The 22818-nt window shown below is 45.2% G+C and overlaps 1 protein-coding gene across 1 annotated transcript; it reads right to left on the reverse strand.

Moving 5' to 3' along the window:
• Positions 1-6682: 6682 nt before the first annotated feature.
• LOC147977603 (cysteine-rich receptor-like protein kinase 34) lies at positions 6683-12780 on the reverse strand. Its single transcript, XM_087516403.1, has 6 exons — positions 11749-12780; positions 10737-10975; positions 7861-8068; positions 7516-7771; positions 7106-7247; positions 6683-7017 (listed from the first exon to the last, which is right to left on the reverse strand). The coding sequence occupies exons 1-6, from the start codon at positions 12659-12661 to the stop codon at positions 6844-6846; spliced, it is 1932 nt and encodes a 643-aa protein (XP_087372529.1). The 5' UTR covers positions 12662-12780; the 3' UTR covers positions 6683-6843.
• Positions 12781-22818: the final 10038 nt, after the last annotated feature.

Here is a 22818-nt window from a genome sequence, read left to right on the forward strand (position 1 = left end):
TGCAATAACTCCGGAGTTTTTCATTTTCCTGATAGACTTTAACCTTCTTTGAACGTGTCTTGATGACTTTATGTTATCCTTTGAACTGCTCACTTTCGTGATCACAGTTTGATTGTCGCAGTTCATAAGGATACCCGGTACAGGTTTCTCAACAACCGGCAAGTCATTCAAGAGCCGACGAAGCCAATCTGCTTCGACCGTATATGTATCTAGTGCTGTGAGTTCTGCTTCCATTGTTGACCTCGTTAAGATGGTCTGTTTGCAAGACTTTCAAGAAACAGCACCACCTCCATGAGTGAATACATAACCGCTTGTGGCCTTTATCTCATCAGCATCTGAGATCCAGTAAGTCACTATACCCTTCAAGCACCTTTGGCTGCCCGGTGTAGTGAATTCCATAATTCGCAGTGCCTTTCAAATAACGCAAAACTCTTTCTAGAGCTTTGCAATGCACATCTCCTGGTTTTGAGACAAACCGACTCAGTTTGCTAACAGCAAAAGAGATGTCAGGTCTTGTAGCACTAGCTAAGTACATAAGCGAACCAATAATCTGAGAATACTTCAATTGGTCTCTAGCAATTCTTCGATTCTTTCGAAGTAACACACTTGCATCATAAGGTGTTGGAGAGGGCTTACAGTCACTATAGCCAAAGCGACTCAAGATCTTTTCCACATAGTGAGATTGAAGCAATGTAATCCCACCATCATCGTCTCTCAACAACTTAATATTCAGAATGACATCAGCCACTCCTAAATCCTTCATCTTAAAACAGCGAGATAGGAAATTCTTGACCTCCTTAATAACATTCAGATTTGTTCCAAAAATCAGTATATCGTCAACATACAAGCAAAGGATAACTCCCTCGCCCCCACCATGGCGATAGTACACATTTGTCAGCTTCGTTTACAACAAAGCCTGCGGCTGTTAAAGTTTTTTCAAACTTCTCATGCCACTGTTTAGATGCTTGCTTGAGTCCATACAAAGACTTCAGCAACTTGCACACTTTTCCTTCCTAACCATCTAGTACAAACCCGCCTGGTTGTTCCATATAGATTTCCTCGTCCAACTCTCCATTTAGGAAAGCAGTCTTAACATCCATTTGATGAACGAGAAGACCATGCGAGGCAGCTAGTGAAAGTAGAACTAGAATAGTGGTCAGTCGAGCCACAGGTGAGTAAGTATCAAAGAAGTCTTCACCTTCCTTTTGGGTATATCCCTTAGCCACGAGCCGAGCCTTGTACTTTTCAATAGTACCATCAGGCCTAAGCTTCTTCTTGAATACCCATTTGCATCCTATATGTTTGCACCCATAAGGACGATCAGTTATCTCCCAAGTTTTATTCGCCAAGATGGAATCCATCTCGCTACGAACCGCTTCCTTCCAGTAGTCAGCATCTTCAAATGCATAGGCCTCTGAAATAGAACTGGGAGTGTCATCTATGAGGTACACAAGAAAGTCATCACCAAAGGACTTTGCAGTCCTTTGTCTCTTGCTCCTAATAGGAACTTCATTGTTCTCCTTCACAGGACTTTCAAAGTGTTCCATCGAAATTGTAGGTTCGGTAATTGTAACAGGTTCCTGATTCGATAAACTAGGCATCTCCTGATTAGATGAGGTAGCCATATCCTTCATGGGAAAGATATCTTCAAAGAAAGTCGCATCATTCGACTCCATGATCGTACTGACATGCATGTCAGGTATCTCATATTTTACAACTAAGAATCTATAGCCAATGCTATGAAAAGCATATCCCAGGAAAACACAATCCACAGTCTTTGGTCCAAGCTTCCGCTTCTTTGGAATTGGAACATTGACTTTCGCCAAACAATCCCATGTTCGTAGATAAGAGCGTTTTAACCTTTTCTTCTCCCATTCCTCGAATGGAGTTATCTCTTTGTTCTTTGTGGGAACTCGGTTTAGGACATGACATGCCGTCAATATCGCCTCCCCCCACCATGCCTTGGAGAGACCCGATGTGTCTAAGATGGCGTTAACCAAATCAGTTAGAGTATGATTCTTTCTTTCGGCTACCCCATTTGACTGAGGTGAATAGGGAGGCGTCCTCTCATGGATTATACCATGTTCCGCACAAAAAGCATCAAATTCATTGGAAAAATGCTCTCCACCACGGTCGGACCTAAGCCTCTTGATTTTTCGATCAAGTTGGTTTTCCACTTCAGCTTTATAGATCTTGAAAAAGTTCAAAGCCTCATCCTTAGACTTCAGAAGATACACACGGCAGTATCTAGTGGAGTCGTCAATTAACGTCATGAAATATTTCTTTCCATCTTTTGTCAAAACACCATTCATTTCACATAGATCTGAATGTATGAGATCTAGTGGTGCAAGATTTCTCGTTTCCGCAGTCGTGTGAGACTTACGAGGTTGCTTAGCTTGCACACACACTTGACACTTAGATCCCTTGACAGTGGTGAAACTAGGGATTAAGTTCAACTTCGCTAGTCGCGGCATGCAACCAAAATTAACATGACAAAGACGTGAATGCCACACATTGGATTCACTATTGTTGCAAATATGATTAACAACTTTATTGCAAACGTCTGATAAGGATAAACAAAACAGACCTCCTGACTCATAGCCTTTACCAACAAAGGTTCCATACTTGGATATTACAAATTTATTCGACTCAAAGACAAGCTTGTAGCCATCTCTACACAGAAGAGATCCGCTAACAAGATTTTTTTTTACGGAGGGGACATACTGCACGTTCTTCAGCCGCACGATCTTCCCTGAAGTAAACTTCAGATCGACCGTGCCAACACCACGAACAGAAGCACTTGAATCATTGCCCATCAGCACGGTTGAAGTCCATGCGGTCTGATAAGACGAAAACATGGAAATATCACCGCATACATGCACATTAGCACCCGTGTCAATCAACCAATCAGGAGAATGACATACTGAAAGAATAGTGGGAAATATACCATACCCATCATCCTTCATGTCAGTGTCTCCAATGACAACATTAGCGGTCTTGCCGCCTTTCCCAGGGCGACGCTTGTCATAGCGATTGGGGCAACTAGGAGCCCAATGATCAGGATCCCCACACACATGACACACACCTTTCTTCTTGTCATTCTTCTTCATGAAGTTCGTGTGTTGCACAGCCTTGTTCTTCCCATCAAACTTTGCTTTACCATCAAACTTGCCCTTGTTCTTGAACTTGTGGGGCTGGAAGTTCTTCTTCTGTACCATACTGGCATTAGATCCTCCCTCAATACCTCGAGCACGTGTGTCCTTTGCTCTCGTCTTTTCTTCCATATCAAGAGTGTCAATGAGATCCGGGGCGAAAAACTCTTGTTTCTTATGCTTCAGCAAGGTAGCAAAGTTCCTCCATGAAGGAGGAAGCTTAGTGATGATACCTCCGGCAACAAACTTGTCCGGTAGCATACAACCGAAGTGCTCAAGTTATCTAGCAAATGACTGTATCTCATGAGCTTGCTCAACCACGGAGCGCTCTTCAGTCATCCTGTAGTCATAGAATTGCTCCATGATGTACAGCTCAGTGCCAGCATCCGAGACCCCAAACTTGGCCTCGAGTGCATCCCACATATCTTTTTTATTATCAATTAACGCGTAAGCATCAACTATGTTCTCACCAAGAACACTCAAGAGAGCAGCCTTAAATAGAGTATCCATTTTCTAAAAGGCTTGTGCCTGTTGAGCATCAAGCTCCCCTTCAGGTTTGCCGAGAGTGGCGTCATAGCAACTCATGGTTTGAAACCATAAGACTGCTCTCACGCGCCACCTCTTATAGTGGATACCCTCAAACATAGGAGGTCTCATGGAAGTAGCAAAATCACTTGGGGTAAATTGCCTATAATAAGGTTTTTGGATTGTTGGAAATATGAGCAATTTACCAAATGATTTTATTAACAAAAATACTAGATAAAGCATAACTAATATAGTAGAGATAAAACAAGTCATGCGTTCTGACAGAGAGAAGGTAAATAGCTTCTGCATATATGAACCGTAGCCTATTATATCTATAGCAGACAATAGAACTAGTTGCATATATGAGATAGAACCTCACATATTTAGGATAAGTACTAGCACGAGAAACTGTCGCGGGATATCTAACAGAAAGAAGAACACATACGTGACAGCAGCAGCAGTAGCACTGGACTTGGGGTCGGTGTCCTCTGCAGCCATGTCGTCGAGGAGGTTGTCGACGTCGGAGTCCGGGGCGTCCGTGACGAAGGAGTCAGTCAGTAGTCGCGCAGAGCGCTTCCCAAAAACCTTATCACCCTTCTCCCGTACAGGACTCAAAGAGGTGCGGTTTCGGAGGCCTACTGTCCCGACCTGCAGTGCATGCCGCAAGTCGGGATGAGGAAGACAACAGCGACGGGAGGCGAAACGAAGAGACGGAGGCGATTTCAGCTTCCGTGTGACCTTTCGTATACCCGTAGTGCGTGGTAAAAATTTAGATATCGGCTCGGCTCAATCCCGCAACCCGTGGCGTGGCGTGGCGTGGCGTGGCGGGCGGCGAAGGAGCGCGCATGGATATCCCTCTTGTTCTCATGCTCGTACAAGTGGGGAAAGAACCTCCCTTATAAGGAGGTCCAACTCCCATTAAACTAGCAATGTAAGACTAAACTTTTATACCACCTCTTGCCTTGCACAAATGGTCTAAGTGGGCCATTAGAATTTATTAGAAATTTATGAAACTGTTATTGGGCTAGGCCCAAAATAGACAAAATTCCAGCACAATCTGTCTCTTTGCTTTGTTGACGAAACTGTCAATCCTTGCCTTGTTCGAGAAAGTGTTGAAAGCCCAAAATCGGCGCAACACTTGCTGAAGGAATTTCCAGGCGCGTAGGGTGCGAAAGGTCTGTGAGAACATTGCCCTGACGCGTGCGGTAGAGGACTTTGACTGGCACTTTGACCGTTGCAGCTCTGGTTGCCATGAGAGAGACCGGTGGCAAGCACCTCCACCACTATAAAACAATGCGACGTGATCCATAGCTATAGTGGACATGCTTGGCTAGCTCCGGTTTGGTTCATTGGTTCCAGGTTGCTCTGGTCGAACATCGAAGCAAAAGCATCACACTCAGAAAGAGAGAGAGAGAGCGAGAGAAGATGGGCATGGCGAGCGGCTCCTTTTCTTGGGCGCACACCCTGGCGCTCCTAGTCATCCTCCTGGCTGCTACCTTCATCTGCTCGGCAGCCGATGATGCCGACGATGGTAACTATTACTGCTAATCGCTCTCGACTCGATCGTGTTGTTTGTATGTACTCCCTTCCTAAAATATATATATAAGAGCGTCTAGATTACTATATTCTCAAAAAAAAAATCTTCTTTTTCGTTGCAACTCATTACGTTTGATTTGCCGTACATGTAGAAGAGAGAGGCTCACGTCTGCTACGGCCACCTCCGTCGCCCCAGGGACGGCCGGTGCACGGCCAAAGGCGGCTGGAGTACGTCGGCGACACGCCGCCGCCCCCACCACCACAGACGGCAACCGCGGCACCGCGAGACCCTTCACACCGGCGGCACAGCGGATGCCATCTCTTGTCCACGAAATGAAATTGAAGACCGTCGCGACACGATGAGGCAACGCTGCACAGAGCATTTGTACATATAACGACAGTTATTTTGATGCTATAGTATGTGTACCAGGCGGGTTTTTTTTCCTTTGCACAATCTGATCTACCGAGTGTTAAACTGAGTGCTTAGAAGGAGGCGCAACACAGCAAAGGCAAAATAAAAACGATGTCCCGAAATTTGTCATTCTATATAAAGATTAGCATATTTTTGACTAATCTAATCCACGAGTATACAGTAAACATGACAAATATGATATGCATCTCATACCGACACCTAAGCATGTGAGCACATACAGTACATAAAATGAAAACATCTATGAACAGCAACTATACGACCAGCACATGAACGAGCATATAGGGGATGAACGAGTCATACCCTCCGGTTGGCTAGACCAACGCGGCGGCGGCAGCGACAACCTCGGCCGACGCCGAGGCCTTCTTCTTGGTGGCTTCGTCGTCGCCCATGGAGTCGATGCAGGGGAAGTAGTGCAAGTATAAGCGGACGGAGACGGGGACGGATCCGTAGCAGTCGCATCGAGATGCTCCCCAAAAACCTTATTGTCGTTCTCCCGGGAAGGAACTTGAACGACAGTGTTCCGGAGGCATCTGCTCGTTAGTCTTCACTTCGTAAGGGAAAATGGCACTTCCGTAAGTGACTCGTTAATTAATTCATAATTAATTAACAATTCTCGGCAGGCGAAAATAAGGCTCGACTCATTCCCGTGGTGCACGCGCGTCCGGAACATTTTCCAGACTCATTCCCGCGGTGCACGCGCGTCCGGAACATTTTCCAGACACTCTCAGACATTGCCCTCGCATTTGCAAGGGCCATCATGCTAGTTTTATAAAACCCAAAATTTTATAAGGCGAATTACCTGACCCAAACATTTCTGATAAACCCGAACGCCCAGCCTGAATTAATGGCAACCTTAATCACCAATCCGCTATTTTCTGAACTTTCAAATGCAAAAGATCGGTACTATACATGCTAATCTAGGAATTTGAACAGAGAGAGATGGAGAAATGCGAGATGCATTCAATATTGCACATGGTTATGCCAGAGCCATTTGAAAAATGAAGAGGTTTCTCCAAATAGCAGATCATGCAACACATGAAAAAATACAAGTCTTGAATACATCAAATTCGTCGATCCCAATGCAAACCAGTGACTTTAACAAAGAACAAACTTTTGCCGTCATCCAAATGTGCCCGGTAACAATGACAGATTGACAGCACATCACATAAACAATCAATTTCTTCACATCCGCCGCCGTCATACATGCGAGAGCCTCTGCCTTATCATTGCCGCGTCCGGCCTGCTGTTGGGGTCTTCCTGGATGCAGTCCAGCGCTATCTCGATGCAGTTGCGGGCTTGTGTGATAGAGTCGCCCGGCAGGCCATCAACATCCATGAGAGCTCGGACGTCTCCTCTCCACTCCTCATGAACCTGCTTGCAGACAGAAAGAATGTGTCTCATGACATGACGAGTTGACGACAACTGGAAGTGTAGGAGATCGTTGAGTAAGGGTACCTACCCAGGTGATGAAGTCGCCCGAAGAATCGCCCACCTTGGCGCATCGCCCAGTGACTATCTCCAGAATAAGAATGCCAAAGCTGTATATATCGGCCTTGGGTGAAATTCTGCCCTTGCAGACGTATTCCGGTGCCATGTACGCCCTGCATTCATCGTCCACCAGATCACTTATGTTAAATAGGCTGTGTTCAGCAAGATTGACATTTTATCATTCGAGCTATGACATTCTTACATAATTACTTCAGCAAAAATCTAACGGAATAGTACCATCCAATGACGGTTTATTGTCACATGCAGCTCCAGGTGGTTATTAACTTATTATCCCTCTCACAGTACGTGACTATTTTCAAAATAAATAAATATATGTAACAATATATTTATGTTAACACTTGACAAGATACTTGGACTTACAATAGACCAACGACCTGCTCCGTGTACGAGTGTGTTAGATCCGCTTTGAAGAACTTTGAGAGGCCAAAGTCGGCGATCTTCACACAGGTGATGTCTCCCCCATCGCCGCGGCTGACCAGTACGTTGCTCGCTTTCAAATCCAGGTGAACGATGTTCTGCTCATGGTCTAGTTCGTGGTGTAGGTAGTGCAGGCCTGAACATATTCCTTGCACAATCTTGTAGCGTCCGCTCCAATCTAGCACGTACCCACTTCCCTCTGCATGACAAACATGGACGTCTCATCTGTAAAGAGGTTGTCTAACTGAACAATGTTAAGAAGATGTTGGCACGTGGTATCATCCATACTATAGATAAGCTTATCGATGCTTCCGCCACTGAGATACTCGAAGCAGAGCAACCTGTCGTCGCCTGTGTCACAATACCCCAGCAGCTTCACAAGATTCTTATGCTTGAACGCCATGAGCATGTGGGCTTCGCTAGTGAAGGCCGCCCCTACGACACCATCCTTGCTATGAAGCTTCTTTACGGCGACCTCCTTCCCTCCCATTGTACCCTGGTGCGTGGACAGAACAGAGAAGGGCCTTGGTCATGATGAACGAGTGATGACTAATAGTACTACATACGAGCGGGAAGTGCTTCTTGTGTTGTTCATAGGCGCATGCATATACATTATTATTGAGTAAAATGCATCATTAGTTCATTAACTCAAAATGATTACACGCTTTAGGCCAACAACTTGGGATTTGATCAATTTAGGCCATATAATCCGATCACTAGCGAGGAAAATAAATAAAAGAAAGGGTGCGCATTAACCGTGACTCGCGGCAAAACAAGGGTTTGCTAACCACTAGGCTGTCAACTGGTTTGTGTTGAGTGTCAATATACATGCATTGCATAGTCTGCGTGGATTGCTACTTATATTGGCTCCATCGGCATAACAACGCACTAGGCCCTTTCACGTGAAAAAAAAAAACAGATGCAACTGCCTATTTATTGAGATGAGTGTTCAGCTAATCCAGCTTTAACAGTTTGTAGTACTTGTACATAATGTGAGCTGCATATTATAAACGAATCAATTACTACCTCCGTCCTGGTTTATTAGTCCTCATAGTATTTTGTATCAAACTTTGACCATAGATTTAACTAAAATAATAATAATGCATGTCACCAAAAAATATACATTGTATTCGTATTTGAACATAGTTTTCAATGATATTACTTTTTATTACGTGCATTAGCATTTTACTAGTTAAATCTAAGGTCAAAATTTAGCACAAAATTCAAAGGGGGCCAGTAAATCAGGACGGAGGTAGTAATAGTCTAGTGGCTAGCAATCCCTTGTTGTACCCTCAGCTCTTGTCTTCAAATCCCAACCAGTTCGTGCCTTTAAAATAAATAAATCAGTTCCACTATTGTGAAAAGAACCCTCTAAATATTAGTCAATTAGAGAGCGATCAAAGGTACGCTGATGAGGCAGTCACATGGCCGGTCTTTCTAATCCAAAATTGATTTTGGCCTTATTTGATCAAATAAACGAGTTTATGGTCTAGATTAATCAAGTCCCGAGTTATTGATCTAAAGCATGCAATCAATTTGAGTTAACGGACTCATGACACATTTCACTCTCTACTCATGTCAAGAAAGGAATCTAATCTACTAGAGTACTAGTAGTATTGGAACTATAGTCAATAGTTGACATCGGCCGTACGTGCTAGTGCTGGACGTTTGCATCAGCCACTGCTTCGTCTCTTTTCCGACAACACCAGCGCTATTCAACACCAGCGCATTTCAGAGTCCCCGTGCGAACTCTTGGACTCCATCGTCAGCCTTGGCACTCGCCTCACCACGGCCCTGATGGCTACCCACGTAGCTGGTCGTCGCTGCATGCTACGGTGTTTGATGTGGTGTTTCTGGTCACTGCCGCACTCCGGGGACCTGTCGTTGGGGTAGTTATAGCATGGAAGAAGACAGGGAGAAGAACGAGAGGAGGTGGCGGCAGTGTGCTTTCTGGTGGAGAAAACCGAAGCAATTAGACTTTTCGCCGCATAAATGACCCGCTGAGTATCTCTATCCCTAATGTGTTGGGTTTGCTACGTTTTCTGTTTGTTTCCAGGTATTTTTCATGTTATGTGTTTGCAGATATATATTCAAATGATAAGTGTGACACGTGCGGCACGAAGTAACACTGCCATGACGTTTTTACACCTAAAATTGCCATCCAAAGAAATGAAACCCCAAAAAAACTGAAACTCGCCATCCAAGCAGAAAGTTGCCATACTTCACAACTAAAGTTTTCATCTCCGGATAAGTAAAGTTGCCATCATAAAACATCAGGGCGGAATTGTTTTGTGCCACACGCGTGACACTTCTTAGGGTCCTATATAATTAATAAAGTGGATGCACGCGTCGTCCAGATGCAAAGGCCGAGGGTCTTCCTCCTTTTCTAAAAAGAAAGAATGGTCCCCTGTTTGGGTTGGGCACTAGGTGCCCGCACTCCTGGCCACAGCCCAGAGTCGGCCCTGGCGTTGCCGCCCTCACCAGTTGCGGCACCGAGGGGAGACTTCGGTGCTGTTTGGTTTATGATTAAGGCTGCCTATGATTATTAAGTTATGCAAGTTTGATCAACTTAGGAGGTTGTTTGGTACAAACCTTTAGGCAACATGTTTTTTGCCATACTAGAACCCCACATGACATATACTCAAAAAGTAAGGCAAAATTTTCTTAATCTTGCCAATTTGTAGCTTTCATTTTGTTGAGCTAACCTTAGACAAGCTTGGCAAAAAAAAAAAATAAGTAGCAAAGTATAGCAGTGAAAGGCCTAGAACCAAACAGCCCCAAATTCATCTCCCTCCCTGTCCTTGTGCGGTCACCAGAATCGAAAGTTTGAGGGTGTGACACCGCCGCCGCCGCGGCGTAGTTTTCTTGAAACGGAGAAGACAAGAAAGTGGGCAATTGGGAACTCCCGAACAGAAGTCACGGTCATTGGGAATGGCACAAAGCCACGAACAGGGTCCACGTACATGGATGGGCGAGTCAATGACTCTCTTTATGCAACGCGGAAGAAGACATGGTCGTCCATGAAACATTGTGAAATTTCGTTGAAATTGTCGAACGTTTTCCTCTGAATAATGATGTTTTTTTCCTATAAACTTGATAGAACTTCAAACAGTCTGACTAAAGACAAAGCTAATATAGGATGTAAAAGGAAACGGAGAGGGTACCTTGTACACGGTACCGAATGCACCGCTGCCTAGAGGGTCAGTGAAGTTGTTAGTCGCGTCCCTGAGCTGGCTGGCTGAAAACTGCATTGGCGCGGAGCTGCCAAGTTGTATGCTTTGCCTGGAAGGCACACGGGACAACCTCCCACGGAAGAGGTACCTGAGAAGAAGCATAATCCCGGTCACCAAGACGATGCTGCCGCTGCGAATACCTATGATAACTCCTATCATCGTTGCCTCCCTGCAAATGCAAAAATGAGTTGTAGATTTTTTACGGTACATTTTACCACCTATAGGACAGAGTAGTATCAAACAAGATCAACAGCTAAATGAGTTGTAGATTTTTTTAGGGTACATCTTACCACCTCTAGAACAAAGTAGTATCAAACAAGATGAACAGCTGATTAGATGGTTATTTTAGTATTTTTTTTACAGACATTTTAATATGGGTAATTTGGTCTGCAGGTATTTCCCAGGTTCTGCTTCTGCATAATCCTTTTTATTAGATGGATCCCAGCGCATGCCTCCACGCTCCCCCACCGACCGTTTCTTCAGTCATTTCACACGCTTTCACATGCCAGAGCGCTCATGTCTAATGAGGAATCCCCGCATAGAGCTTGTACAAGTATGTATCATTCGGTTTGCAGAATAAGTTATTTTAAATCTGAGATTTTTCTTACATCATTATATTTAGAATTTACGTTTGATATACATATATTTATGTCCATATTGAACCACTACACAAAAAATCACTATAAGAAAAGTAAGATATGAGGAATAATATCATAAAATTTACAATTATATGTATATTTTAATACAATTTTAACTATTTTTTAAGATGTACCGAAAACCCTGGGGTGGACCTTATCCTCATGTGAGACAGGGCAACAGAGACACGAATCGTAGTGTAGCATTGCCGTATATATCTAGGCTGTTGGATCTGAAAAATAATTTGGTGTATCGTGAAAAAAGTTATGGAGCTTGAGGAGCAGAAATGTTGTGTTGTGGATCTCACCTTTGTGTTTGTGGGGTGGTGGCGCCGGCGCCAGCGCTGGTGCCATGGCGGGTGCTGTTGCCCAAGCGTCGTTGGGCGACGGCGGCGTCGCCATGTATTCGGAGATGTAATCATCGAACTTCTCCGTCCCATATCTGATGTAGCACCAGTAAGTTTTGACCGCGCCTATAGTCATGGTGCTGCGATGACCCGCAACATATTGTGTCAACTCGTTGAGGCAGCAGCTGCAGTTTTCTCTGGACAGGAACCTCTGGCACTGGACAAGGCCGTAGATGCTTTGGACGGCGCTGCCGTAGTAGCTGGTGCTGCTGGCCGCGGCGTACTGCTTGGACGCAATCGCCCGGCTAGATAGATCTTGCAGAAGCAATCTCCGCTTCCTCCGGAAGCTCACCACATCTTGGCTGCCGGTGAGGTCAAGCCCCAAATCGCTTTTGACCGCCACGGATAAGTAGCCGAAGCCCACCACCGGGGAGAGCTGGTAGTACCATACCATGCAGGTGTCGTAGAAGGCGGACGCGTTCCTGGCGTTGGGGCAGTCCTTCCCTTGGAGGAACCGGCCGGCGGCGTACCTGAGGCACTGCGTGCAGTCTTCCCGGCCGTGGTCCGCGTAGCACATGGCCATGCAACCCACCCCATCATCAGGGTCGCTGGCCACGTTGCCAACGTCAGCCCAGCCGGAAATGGCGCCGTCCTGGATGACGGACTCGGTAAGGTTGGGAAGAAGCCAGCGAACGTGGTCGTCGTAGGGGCTGCCTATCTCGTACTTTTGCGAGCCACACAGCAGGGACTGCTGCCCCGGCGAGGTTGTGCTGCCCCCCTGCCCCCGGCGGAGGACACAAAAGATGAGGAGGAAGGCGATCAGGCGCCTCGGCATGAAACCGGGCGCCATGGCCAAGAACTCGAGGTGTATCATGTCATGTACTCCTATGAGCTAGCCTAACAGCACGATGGCAATATGAAGGTCCAGCCAGCCAGATGCGTACAGCGCAGAGGAGGAGCCATGCCGCAGACAGCTAAAGATACAGTAAATGGGTGGAAGACGCGTTCCACCGCCAACTCACTGTAAGGAGTATATGAACAGTGTCCAGGGCAAACTAGGTTGCCTTGTGTCGTATACTAATTCAAGTGATGATGGCAGTAATCGCATTGCCTCGTAGTACTCTTTTGTTTTCCTTTTTTAGAGTGATACTAGTAGTACTCTTGAGGGCCAAGTCTCCATCAATCAGGATTCTGAATTGCACTGCACTGCACTGAGTCTCTCTCTCTTGACACCTACACCTGGTAGTCTACTAGTAGTACACGATTTAACTTGGTCAGCTTTATAGGGCACTCTACACCGAGATAAGGACATCCGCTATCGGACACTACAGGAGGCGGCCCGTGACTCTGTGTTTCATCTGCGTCGTGGCGTCTACTAGTACAACCTACGACTGGACCCTTGCCGGAGCATGCTTAATCCCTTGGCACAAAAGAGTATACCCGGACTAGACGTATCGACTTTTGCAGTGTGCGCTGTGCAGCACGCGGACAGGTAAAGTGGATTCCATGCAAAACCATCCCATGCAGCAGAGTTGCTCACGGGGTGACCAATTCTTCTTAATTCTCGGTGGGTACATGTGTGCTGCTTAAATCAAGTGAATAAGCGCATGTCTATGTAAACGTTTTTTGAAACATCCAGCATTGCTGGTTTTCTATATAAATGTAAATGTAAATGGTGTGTAAGAGTATTTACAGTAGGACTTGGCAAATCCGGTACGCGGGCGCGTCCGGGCACACTCGTGGACAGCCCCGCAGGTCCTTCATATATTGCACTGCGCATCCATATACCTTAAATCCGGATTTTTAAATCCATGCAAATCCATGTATATTGATCATATGATACAAATTGTTCGATTTCAAAAGTTCGAAACAAAGCAAAGCAAATCATAGTTCAACAATCCGGGTGTACCAAAATGAAATCGATGTCCGAGCGTGACGGGCGGCCTTGGATCACTGGCCGGGCTTCTGCTCCGAGCGGAATGCATCATGCTCCAGGCAGAATGTGTTTTGCTCGTCCTGCTCCATGCATCCGAGCTGGTTGCTTCGTCTGCATCCGGGTTGTCTCCTCCGCCTACATCTGTGCTGCAACCGTCCTCACCACCTCATAGTCCCTACGGTCATTGATCTTCTTCTTTTTGTCCGCAAGCCACTTCTTCGCATACAAAAATCGAAGAGGCTTTTCGTCCGCCAACATAATCCTCGCATCGCCCGCGTCCCATGCGAGTTACAACCTCTTCTTCTCAAACTCAATGTCGCCAAATGTCTTCCCTATGTCTTCCCTTTTGATCACCGCTTCTTACTTCTTCAATTCGATCTGAAGTCTATCCCCACAGCGCACGTCTAAAGCGGCGTCTTCTCCAACTCTTGACCCGTGAAAACGACTAAAGTCTATCGCTACAGCGCACGTACGTCTTACACAGCTGATGAATCCTCTGTGCATTATCTACGCACTTTTCCTACCCACTCCCACAGTCCCACCACAGAAAAGCGCAGGGCACCTCTGGGCGCTACCACCCATGGCAATGATTCCAACTGTGCCAAGTCCCTAGGCCTGTATAGGTATAGATTCTTGTGCGTATTCCGACACAGACCCCGCGTCCGCTTAACATTTGGCTAGCTGGTTTCGCGTCCGAGAATGGTACAAACGGCACTCCTTTTTTTTTGCGTGATAATGATTATATATTACTCCCTCATTTTCGATTTATAAGACTCAATTCAAAAATCTCACCAAGCAAGATAGATGATGAGTGATGGAATATTTTTTATAGTTTGTAAAAGCACCCAATTAATGCTCTTATTTTCTTCAGAAAATTATGTTTACGAATTGATTAATTGTAATGCATGCATGCATTGGTCAGTTTTATCTTAATACTTGCATGCAATGATTTAATGCACCTTAAAGTCCGAACATGTGATGGGAAACAATCAAATTGAGCCTTATAAAATGAAAAAACTAAAATTTTAAGATAAGCCCTATAAAACGAAAAGAAAGGAGTAGGTAGTAATACGAATCTCAATCACGTATTCATGCCGGAGGTGAGTCGTATTAGCACAGTAATAATTGTGTTTCTCTCACACATTCCACAACGGGTGCTTCACATATTCGTGGTATTTTTGGTATTGACGTTTCTGAAAAAAGAAAAGTGGTAAGTGGCAGCGCATGTGACGCCGGACCTCGCTGCAACATCGCGCTTCGCGCCTTGTCTTGGCTTGTGCGGCCCTGAGCGCGATGCTCATCACAAGAGAAACAGCGCCGCGCGCACCTCCCACCTAGCAGTAAAAATACAAGTGCTTTAGAATCCACCCATCATTGCATGCATACACACGTGAACACCTGTGTCTCCACTACCATCGCTCAAACTCCATAAATAGATGCGGCCGAACAGTGCATTTGTACATCATACGCATCGCCGTCGCACCCAGCCACCGCAACATTTTCATAGTTTTTTTTATTCGCAAAAATAAGAAACATTTTCATAGTTTTAGACATGCCGGCACCTCGTCGCTCGACTCCCGGACCGCGGGGCAACACGCAAGGACGGAACGTAGGAACTGGGAGCAACTCCTTGAGCTCTTGTTCTGCGGGTCCCTCGCAGGGCGATGCAAGTTCCCAGCCCAGACGCTCACAGCGATGGCCTATAAGACATGATTGTATTTTCAACTCGTCATGATGCACATACGTGTTTTGGGTCACTGGAATATAAATCGTATTGTGCATATTTTTCAGCTCAGATTTGGATTTGTACCATGCTCTGCCTCTGATGAATCCCCCTCCCCTGCCGCCTAGCCTGCTCAATAATGATACAAGGGGGAACACGTATGGACCAGAGTCACGGGCCGGCCAAATTTCATGTTTTGACTCGTTTGCTGTACAAAATCGGGATTTGACCCTCCTTTGAACAATTTTTGACATCTGACCCTTTTGCCTACCGCCACAAGGCCGGGCGGTAGGATTGCCTAGGCTACCTCGAGACACTGCGGCGGTAGGAAACGTATCCACGTCAGCATCGTTAACGGCCTCCCCCCCCCCTTCCGTCCCACCCTACCGCCGCAGGTCATGACGGTAGCCTGTTCGATCCTACCGCCGGGGTCCCTGGTGGTAGGGTACGGGCAGTTATAAGCCGCGGGCCGCCCCACCCCTCCCCTTCTCCCCCAACCACCCCCAAGAACAGAGGAGTTCTTCCTCTCACCCCTCTCTTCTCCTCCACTCCCCCCCTCTGATCTTCGTCGTTTCTTCATCATTTTTGCGGATCGAGATGGCCCCGAAGAAAGAAAAGTAAGCTCCTTCGATCCCTCCAATTAGTTTTAGTCAAATAGCTTCCGATTCGTCGCATTATTTGATTCAAATCACCCCCTTCTTGAACTAGATTTAAATATTTTGAACCCTAGGATTGATTTAGGTTGATTATAGATGTTATATTGTGTTAGATATGAACTCTAGTCACTAGTTAGTATGGTTATGTGAAGATGAACCCTAGTTCATATTATTTTTGGAGGATTTTTTTTATATGATGCATGTTGGAGGAATTTATTGTGATATGATGATGCATGTTGATATGCTATGATGCAAGTAGTGGATATAGTTGGAGAACAAATGTTGAACCCTCAAGATGAACCTAGTTCATAATTTTTTGTGTTAAAAAAATTTATGAATATTGGAGATATTTGTTTTGATATAGGATGCATGTGGATCTTATATGATGCAAGTAGTGGATTTTGTTGGAGTAAACATGGTTAATCCCTCAAGATGAACCCTAGTTCATGGTTTTTGTTTTTTAAAACAATATGATATGATGCATGTTGGATGTTGTTGGAAATCATGGTGATTGTATTTAGATCATGTGGATCATATATTTCCTAGTTAAGATGAACCCTAGTATGGTGATTGTATTTAGTATATGTTTCCTAGTTTTTGTTTTTGAAAACAATATGATATGATGCATGGTCATTGTATTTAGCTCATGGAAATCATGATATGATATAGTTCACCTAGGGTTCATCATTAACTAGGAAACATATTGTTGGAGAAATATGATATGATATGATATCATATCATATGATGTATTTGAACCATGGTGATTGCATCTTGATATATGTATTTTATTTAATTCTTGATATATGTATTGTATTTAGTTCATGTTCATGATTATCTTGATATATGATTATTCAAAGATTGAACTCATAGATTTTTTTTTTGATGTGATGAACCTTTGTTATGCATCCATATGTTTCCTAGTTCATGATGAACCCTAGTTCATGTTGAAAAATCTTTTGATATGCTTATGCAATTCTTTTAGGAGGACACCTCTTGTGGACGACATCGGCATGAAGTACACCATGCTTGACCCTAGGTTCGACAAGCGTCAACGTGCCCGTTTCACGTTCATGTTCAAAATCATGAGGATCCCTAGTTGATGAACCCTAGGTTTAGGTTTAGATTGCAATGTGATGAACCTAGTTAATGAACCCTAGGTTTAGTTTCTTTTTACCATATGAGGAACCCTCCATAGTTGATGAACCCTAGGTGATTGCAATGTGATGAACCCTAGGTTTAGTTTTTTTGACCATATGAGGAACCCTCCATAGTTGATGAGCCCTAGGTTTAGGTTTAGATTTTTTTTGACAACTGTTGAACCATCAACTTCTCAATTTTTTTTGTTAACAAAATTTATGATATGATGAATATTGGAGTAAACAAAATCTATATGATGCAAGTACTAGATTTGGTTGGAGTAAATATGATATGATATGATATTGCATTTGACCCATCTTGATATATGTATTTTATTTTGTTAATGATGAACTTTTGCTATTCATCCATATGTTTAGGTCTGCAACGGTGGCGCAACCATCGCCCATTCATCTCCAACACGACCCGTCCGCCTTGCCACTTCCGTACGTGTACGAGTCCTTCCCCGAGCTTCTGCAGCCAGTGGGAGCTTTTCCAGACGAGTTCCTAGAGGCGACGAGGGCAGTGCGGTGGCACGAGAGGGCAGAACGGATCTCCAACTATGTGAAGTGTTGGTTGCAGAGTGGAAAGGAGTGGAAGAGAGTGATTGCAGAGATGGCAAATCCAAATATCTCCAACGCCGGGAAGGGACCATTGAAGCTGCCAAGCAGCACTCCAACTGGGAGCTATGCAATTTGGGCCAGAGGATCTACTTCGAGAGAAATGCGGAGGAGAGAGCCAGGATGCCGCCCCCAAGTGCATCAGCGTTCGATATCATCCGCTAGGGAAGGGCGGAGGCGAAAACTCCAGCGGGCAAGGCAAGGTGGGAGTGCTTAAACGGTCGGATGCCGACCAGCATTCCGCCTCCGCCTGAACCGGTGGATCCATTGCCGTATCTGTCTCCACGGCCTGGCCTAGCATACGAGGGGGGAGGTTTATCCTCCCTATAAACTTGTCTTAAGAACTTGTTGCACCGTTTGTTGGCTTTGCGAAAGCTTTTTGCGAAACTACTTGCGTTAGTTGGGGTTGTCAAACTATGTGGACAAGTTTGCTATTTGCTATTTGCTACTTGTGAAACTATGTGTAAACTGTTTGATATTTGCTATGTGGAACCTTTATTAATATGTGAGCTCATATTTTCCTATTTATGAAACTATGTGAAACTACTCGAGACATGTTATATTGTGTTAGCTCTGCATATTTAAGGTTTTTAAATATATTTTTTTGTTACAGCATCTTTGCGAAATTGTATTCTTTCCTGTGATAAAACTTTACAAAATAAACAATCACTAAAACTTATAAAAACCCAAAACCACATGACCCTACCGCCAAGCCCCCTGGCGGTAGGATATCATAACCTACCGCCAAGGCCTGTGGCGGTAGGGTGTTGCACTGGCCGTTAGGTAACGGCAATGGGCCGTCCATGCCACCGCCAGAATCCCTGGCAGTAGCCTGCGTGACCCTACCGCCGAGGCCTTTAACGGTAATAAAAGGGTCAGATGTCGAACATTTTTCAAAGGAGGGTCAGATCCCGATTTTGTACAGCAAAAGGGTCAAAACATGAAATTTGGCCTCACGGGCCTCCTCCTGGTGTGTCTCCAACCTGTTTGTCCTTGTCTGTAGCTGAACAGTAGCCTAAGCTGAGATGTAGGCAGATCATGGTCGGGGGAAGTACTAACCCAAGCGATATAACCGTGGCCTGACTGTCTTACGGAAACGTCTGCCGCATATCCCAAGGGATATGGACGTACCAGATAAGCGGGCCGGGGTGCACATGCTCTATTATATATTTTTGCAAAAATCATTGCTGGCTGTGCGTCAAATGCACAACAGTAACCCTATCTTTGACGCCCGATCAAGCCTATCTTACACTGTCTGTCGTGTGGAGACGTGTTCCACCACCAACAACCTCTATCAACAGTTGCTTCGAGAAACTAGGTAGCTTTGTGTGGTTGTCGGTGTCAAAACCGGCGGATCTCGGGTAGGGGGTCCCGAACTGTGCGTCTAAGGCAGATGGTAACATGAGGCAAGGGACACGATGTTTACCCAGGTTCGGGCCCTCTTGATGGAGGTAATACCCTACGTCCTGCTTGATTGTTCTTGATGATATTAGTATTACAAGAGTTGATCTACCACGAGATCATAGAGGCTAAACCCTAGAAGCTAGCCTATGGTATGATTGTTTATTGTCCTACAGACTAAACCCTCCGGTTTATATAGACACCAGAGGGGGCTAGGGTTACATAGAGTCGGTTACAAGGGAGGAGATCTACATATCCATATTGCCAAGCTTGCCTTCCACGCCAAGGAAAATCCCATCCGGACACGCGACGAAGTCTTCAATCTTGTATCTTCATAGTCCAACAGTCCGGCCAAAGGATATAGTCCGGCTGTCCGGAGACCCCCTAATCCAGGACTCCCTTAGTAGTGTTGGGGAACGTAGCATAAATTCAAAATTTTCCTACGTGTCACCAAGATCTATCTATGGAGAGACTAGCAACGAGGGGAAGGAGAGTGCATCTACATACCTTTGTAGATCGCTAAGCGGAAGCGTTCAAGTGAACGGGGTTGATGAAGTCGTACTCGTCGTGATTCAAATCACCGATGATCAAGTGCCGAACGCACGGCACCTCCGCGTTCAACACACGTACGGAACGGAGACGTCTCCCATGCCTTGATCCAGCAAGGAGGAGGGAGAGGTTGATGAAGATCCAGCAGCACGACGGCGTGGTGGTGGATGCAGGGCGTCACAGTAGCAGGGCTTCGCCTATACTACGAAGGAGAGACGTAACGGGGAGAGAGGAAGCACCAAAGGCTGAGGTGTGAAATCCCTCCTCTCCTCAACTATATATAGGAGGACCAAGGGGGGGTGGTGCGCCAGCCCAGGAGATCTAATCTCCTTGGTGCGGCGGCCAGGGGAGGTTTCCCTCCCCCCCAAGGCACCTCGGGGTGCCTTCCACCACTTGGACTCCTCCTTGGTGGAAACCCTAGGCGCATGGGCCTATAGGGGCTGGTGCCCTTGGCCCATATAGGCCAAGGAGCACCCCCTACAGCCCATGTGGCCCCCCGGGACAGGTGGCCCCACCCGGTGGGCCCACGGGACCCCTCCGGTGGTCCCGGTACAATACCGATAACCCCGAAACTTGTCCCGATGGCCGAAACAGCACTTCCTATATATAATTCTTTACCTCCGGACCATTCCGGAACTCCTCGTGACGTCCGGGATCTCATCCGGGACTCCGAACAATATTCGGGTTACTGCATACACATATCTTCATAACCCTAGCGTCACCGAACCTTAAGTGTGTAGACCCTACGGGTTCGGGAGACATGCAGACATGACCGAGACGTTCTCCGGTCAATAACCAACAGCGGGATCTGGATACCCATGATGGCTCCCACATGTTCCACGATGATCTCATCGGATGAACCACGATGTCAAGGACTTAATCAATCCCGTATACAATTCCCTTTGTCTATCGGTATGTTACTTGCCCGAGATTCGATCGTCGGCATCCAATACCTTGTTCAATCTCGTTACCGGCAAGTCTCTTTACTCATTCCGTAACACATCATCCCGTGATCAACTCCTTGGTCACATTGCGCATATGATGATGTCCTACCGAGTGGGCCCAGAGATACCTCTCCGTTTACACGGAGTGACAAATCCCAGTCTCGATTCGTGCCAACCCAACAGACACTTTCGGAGATACCTGTAATGCACCTTTATAGTCACCCAGTTACGTTGTGACGTTTGATACACCCAAAGCACTCCTACGGTATCCGGGAGTTGCACAATCTCATGGTCTAAGGAAATGATACTTGACATTAGAAAAGCTATAGCATATGAACTACACGATCTAGTGCTATGCTTAGGATTGGGTCTTGTCCATCACATCATTCTCCTAATGATGTGATCCCGTTATCAACGACATCCAATGTCCATGGTCAAGAAACCGTAACCATCTATTGATCAACGAGCTAGTCAACTAGAGGCTTACTAGGGACATGGTGTTGTCTATGTATCCACACATGTATCTGAGTTTCCTATCAATATAATTATAGCATGGATAATAAACGATTATCATGAACAAGGAAATATAATAATAACCAATTTATTATTGCCTCTAGGGCATATTTCCAACAGTCTCCCACTTGCACTAGAGTCAATAATCTAGATCACATCGCCATGTGATTAACACTCACAGGTCACATCGCCATGTGACTAACATCCAAAGAGTTTACTAGAGTCAGTAGTCTAGTTCACATCACTATGTGATTAACACTCAATGAGTTTTAGGTTTGATCATGTTGCTTGTGAGAGAGGTTTTAGTCAACGGGTCCGAACCTTTCAGATCCGTGTGTGCTTTACAAATCTCTATGTCATCTACTAGATGTAGCTACCACGTTCTATTTGGAGCTAATCCAAATAACTGTTCTACTTGGAGCTATTCTAAATTGTTGCTCCATTATATGTATCCGGTATCTCTACTCAGAGCTATCCGGATAGGTGTTAAGCTTGCATCGACGTAACCCTTTACGACGAACTCTTTTACCACCTCCATAATCGAGAAAATTCCTTAGTCCACTAGTTACTAAGGATAACTTTGACCGCTGTCCTGTGATCCATTCTTGGATCACTCTTGTACCCCTTGACTGACTCATGGCAAGGCACACTTCAGGTGCGGTACACAGCATAGCATACTGTAGAGCCTATGTCTTAAGCATAGGGGATGACCTTCGTCCTTTCTCTCTATTCTGTCGTGGTCGAGCTTTAAGTCTTAACTTCATACCTTACAACTCAGGCAAGAACTCCTTCTTTGACTGATCCATCTTGAACACCTTCAAGATCATGTCAAGGTATGTGCTCATTTGAAAGTACCATTAAGCGTTTTGATCTATCCTTATAGATCTTGATGCTCAATGTTCAAGTAGCTTAATCCAGGCTTTCCATTGAAAAACACTTTCCAAATAACCCTACATGCTTTCTAGAAATTCTACATCATTTCTGATCAACAATATGTCAACATATACTTATCAGAAATTCTATAGTGCTCCCACTCACTTCTTTGGAAATACCAGTTTCTCATAAACTTTGTATACACCCAAAATCTTTGATTATCTCATCAAAGCATATATTCCAACTCCGAGATGCTTACTCCAGTCCTCAGAAGGATAGCTGGAGCTTTGCATACTTATTAGCATCTTTCAGGATTAACAAAACCTTTCGGTTGTATCACATACAACCTTTCCTCAAGAAAATCGTCGAGGAAACAATGTTTTGACATCCTATCTGCAAGATTTCATAAATAATGCAGTGACTGCTAATATAATTCCAACAGACTCTTAGCATCGCTACGAGTGAGAAAATCTCACCGTAGTCAACTCCTTGAACTTGTCAGAAAACATCTTAACGACAAGTCGAGCTTTCTTAATGGTGACATTTACCATCATTGTCTGTCTTCCTTTTAAAATCCATCTACACTCAACAGCCTTACGACCATCAAGTAGTTCTGTCAAAGTCTACACTTTGTTTCCATACATGGATCCTACCTCGGATTTTATGGCCTCGGGCCATTTAT

This window comes from Triticum urartu, chromosome 3A (assembly GCF_056163025.1).
Source record: "Triticum urartu cultivar PI428250 chromosome 3A, HENAU_Tu73, whole genome shotgun sequence".
In the NCBI taxonomy this organism is placed as follows: Eukaryota; Viridiplantae; Streptophyta; class Magnoliopsida; order Poales; family Poaceae; genus Triticum; species Triticum urartu.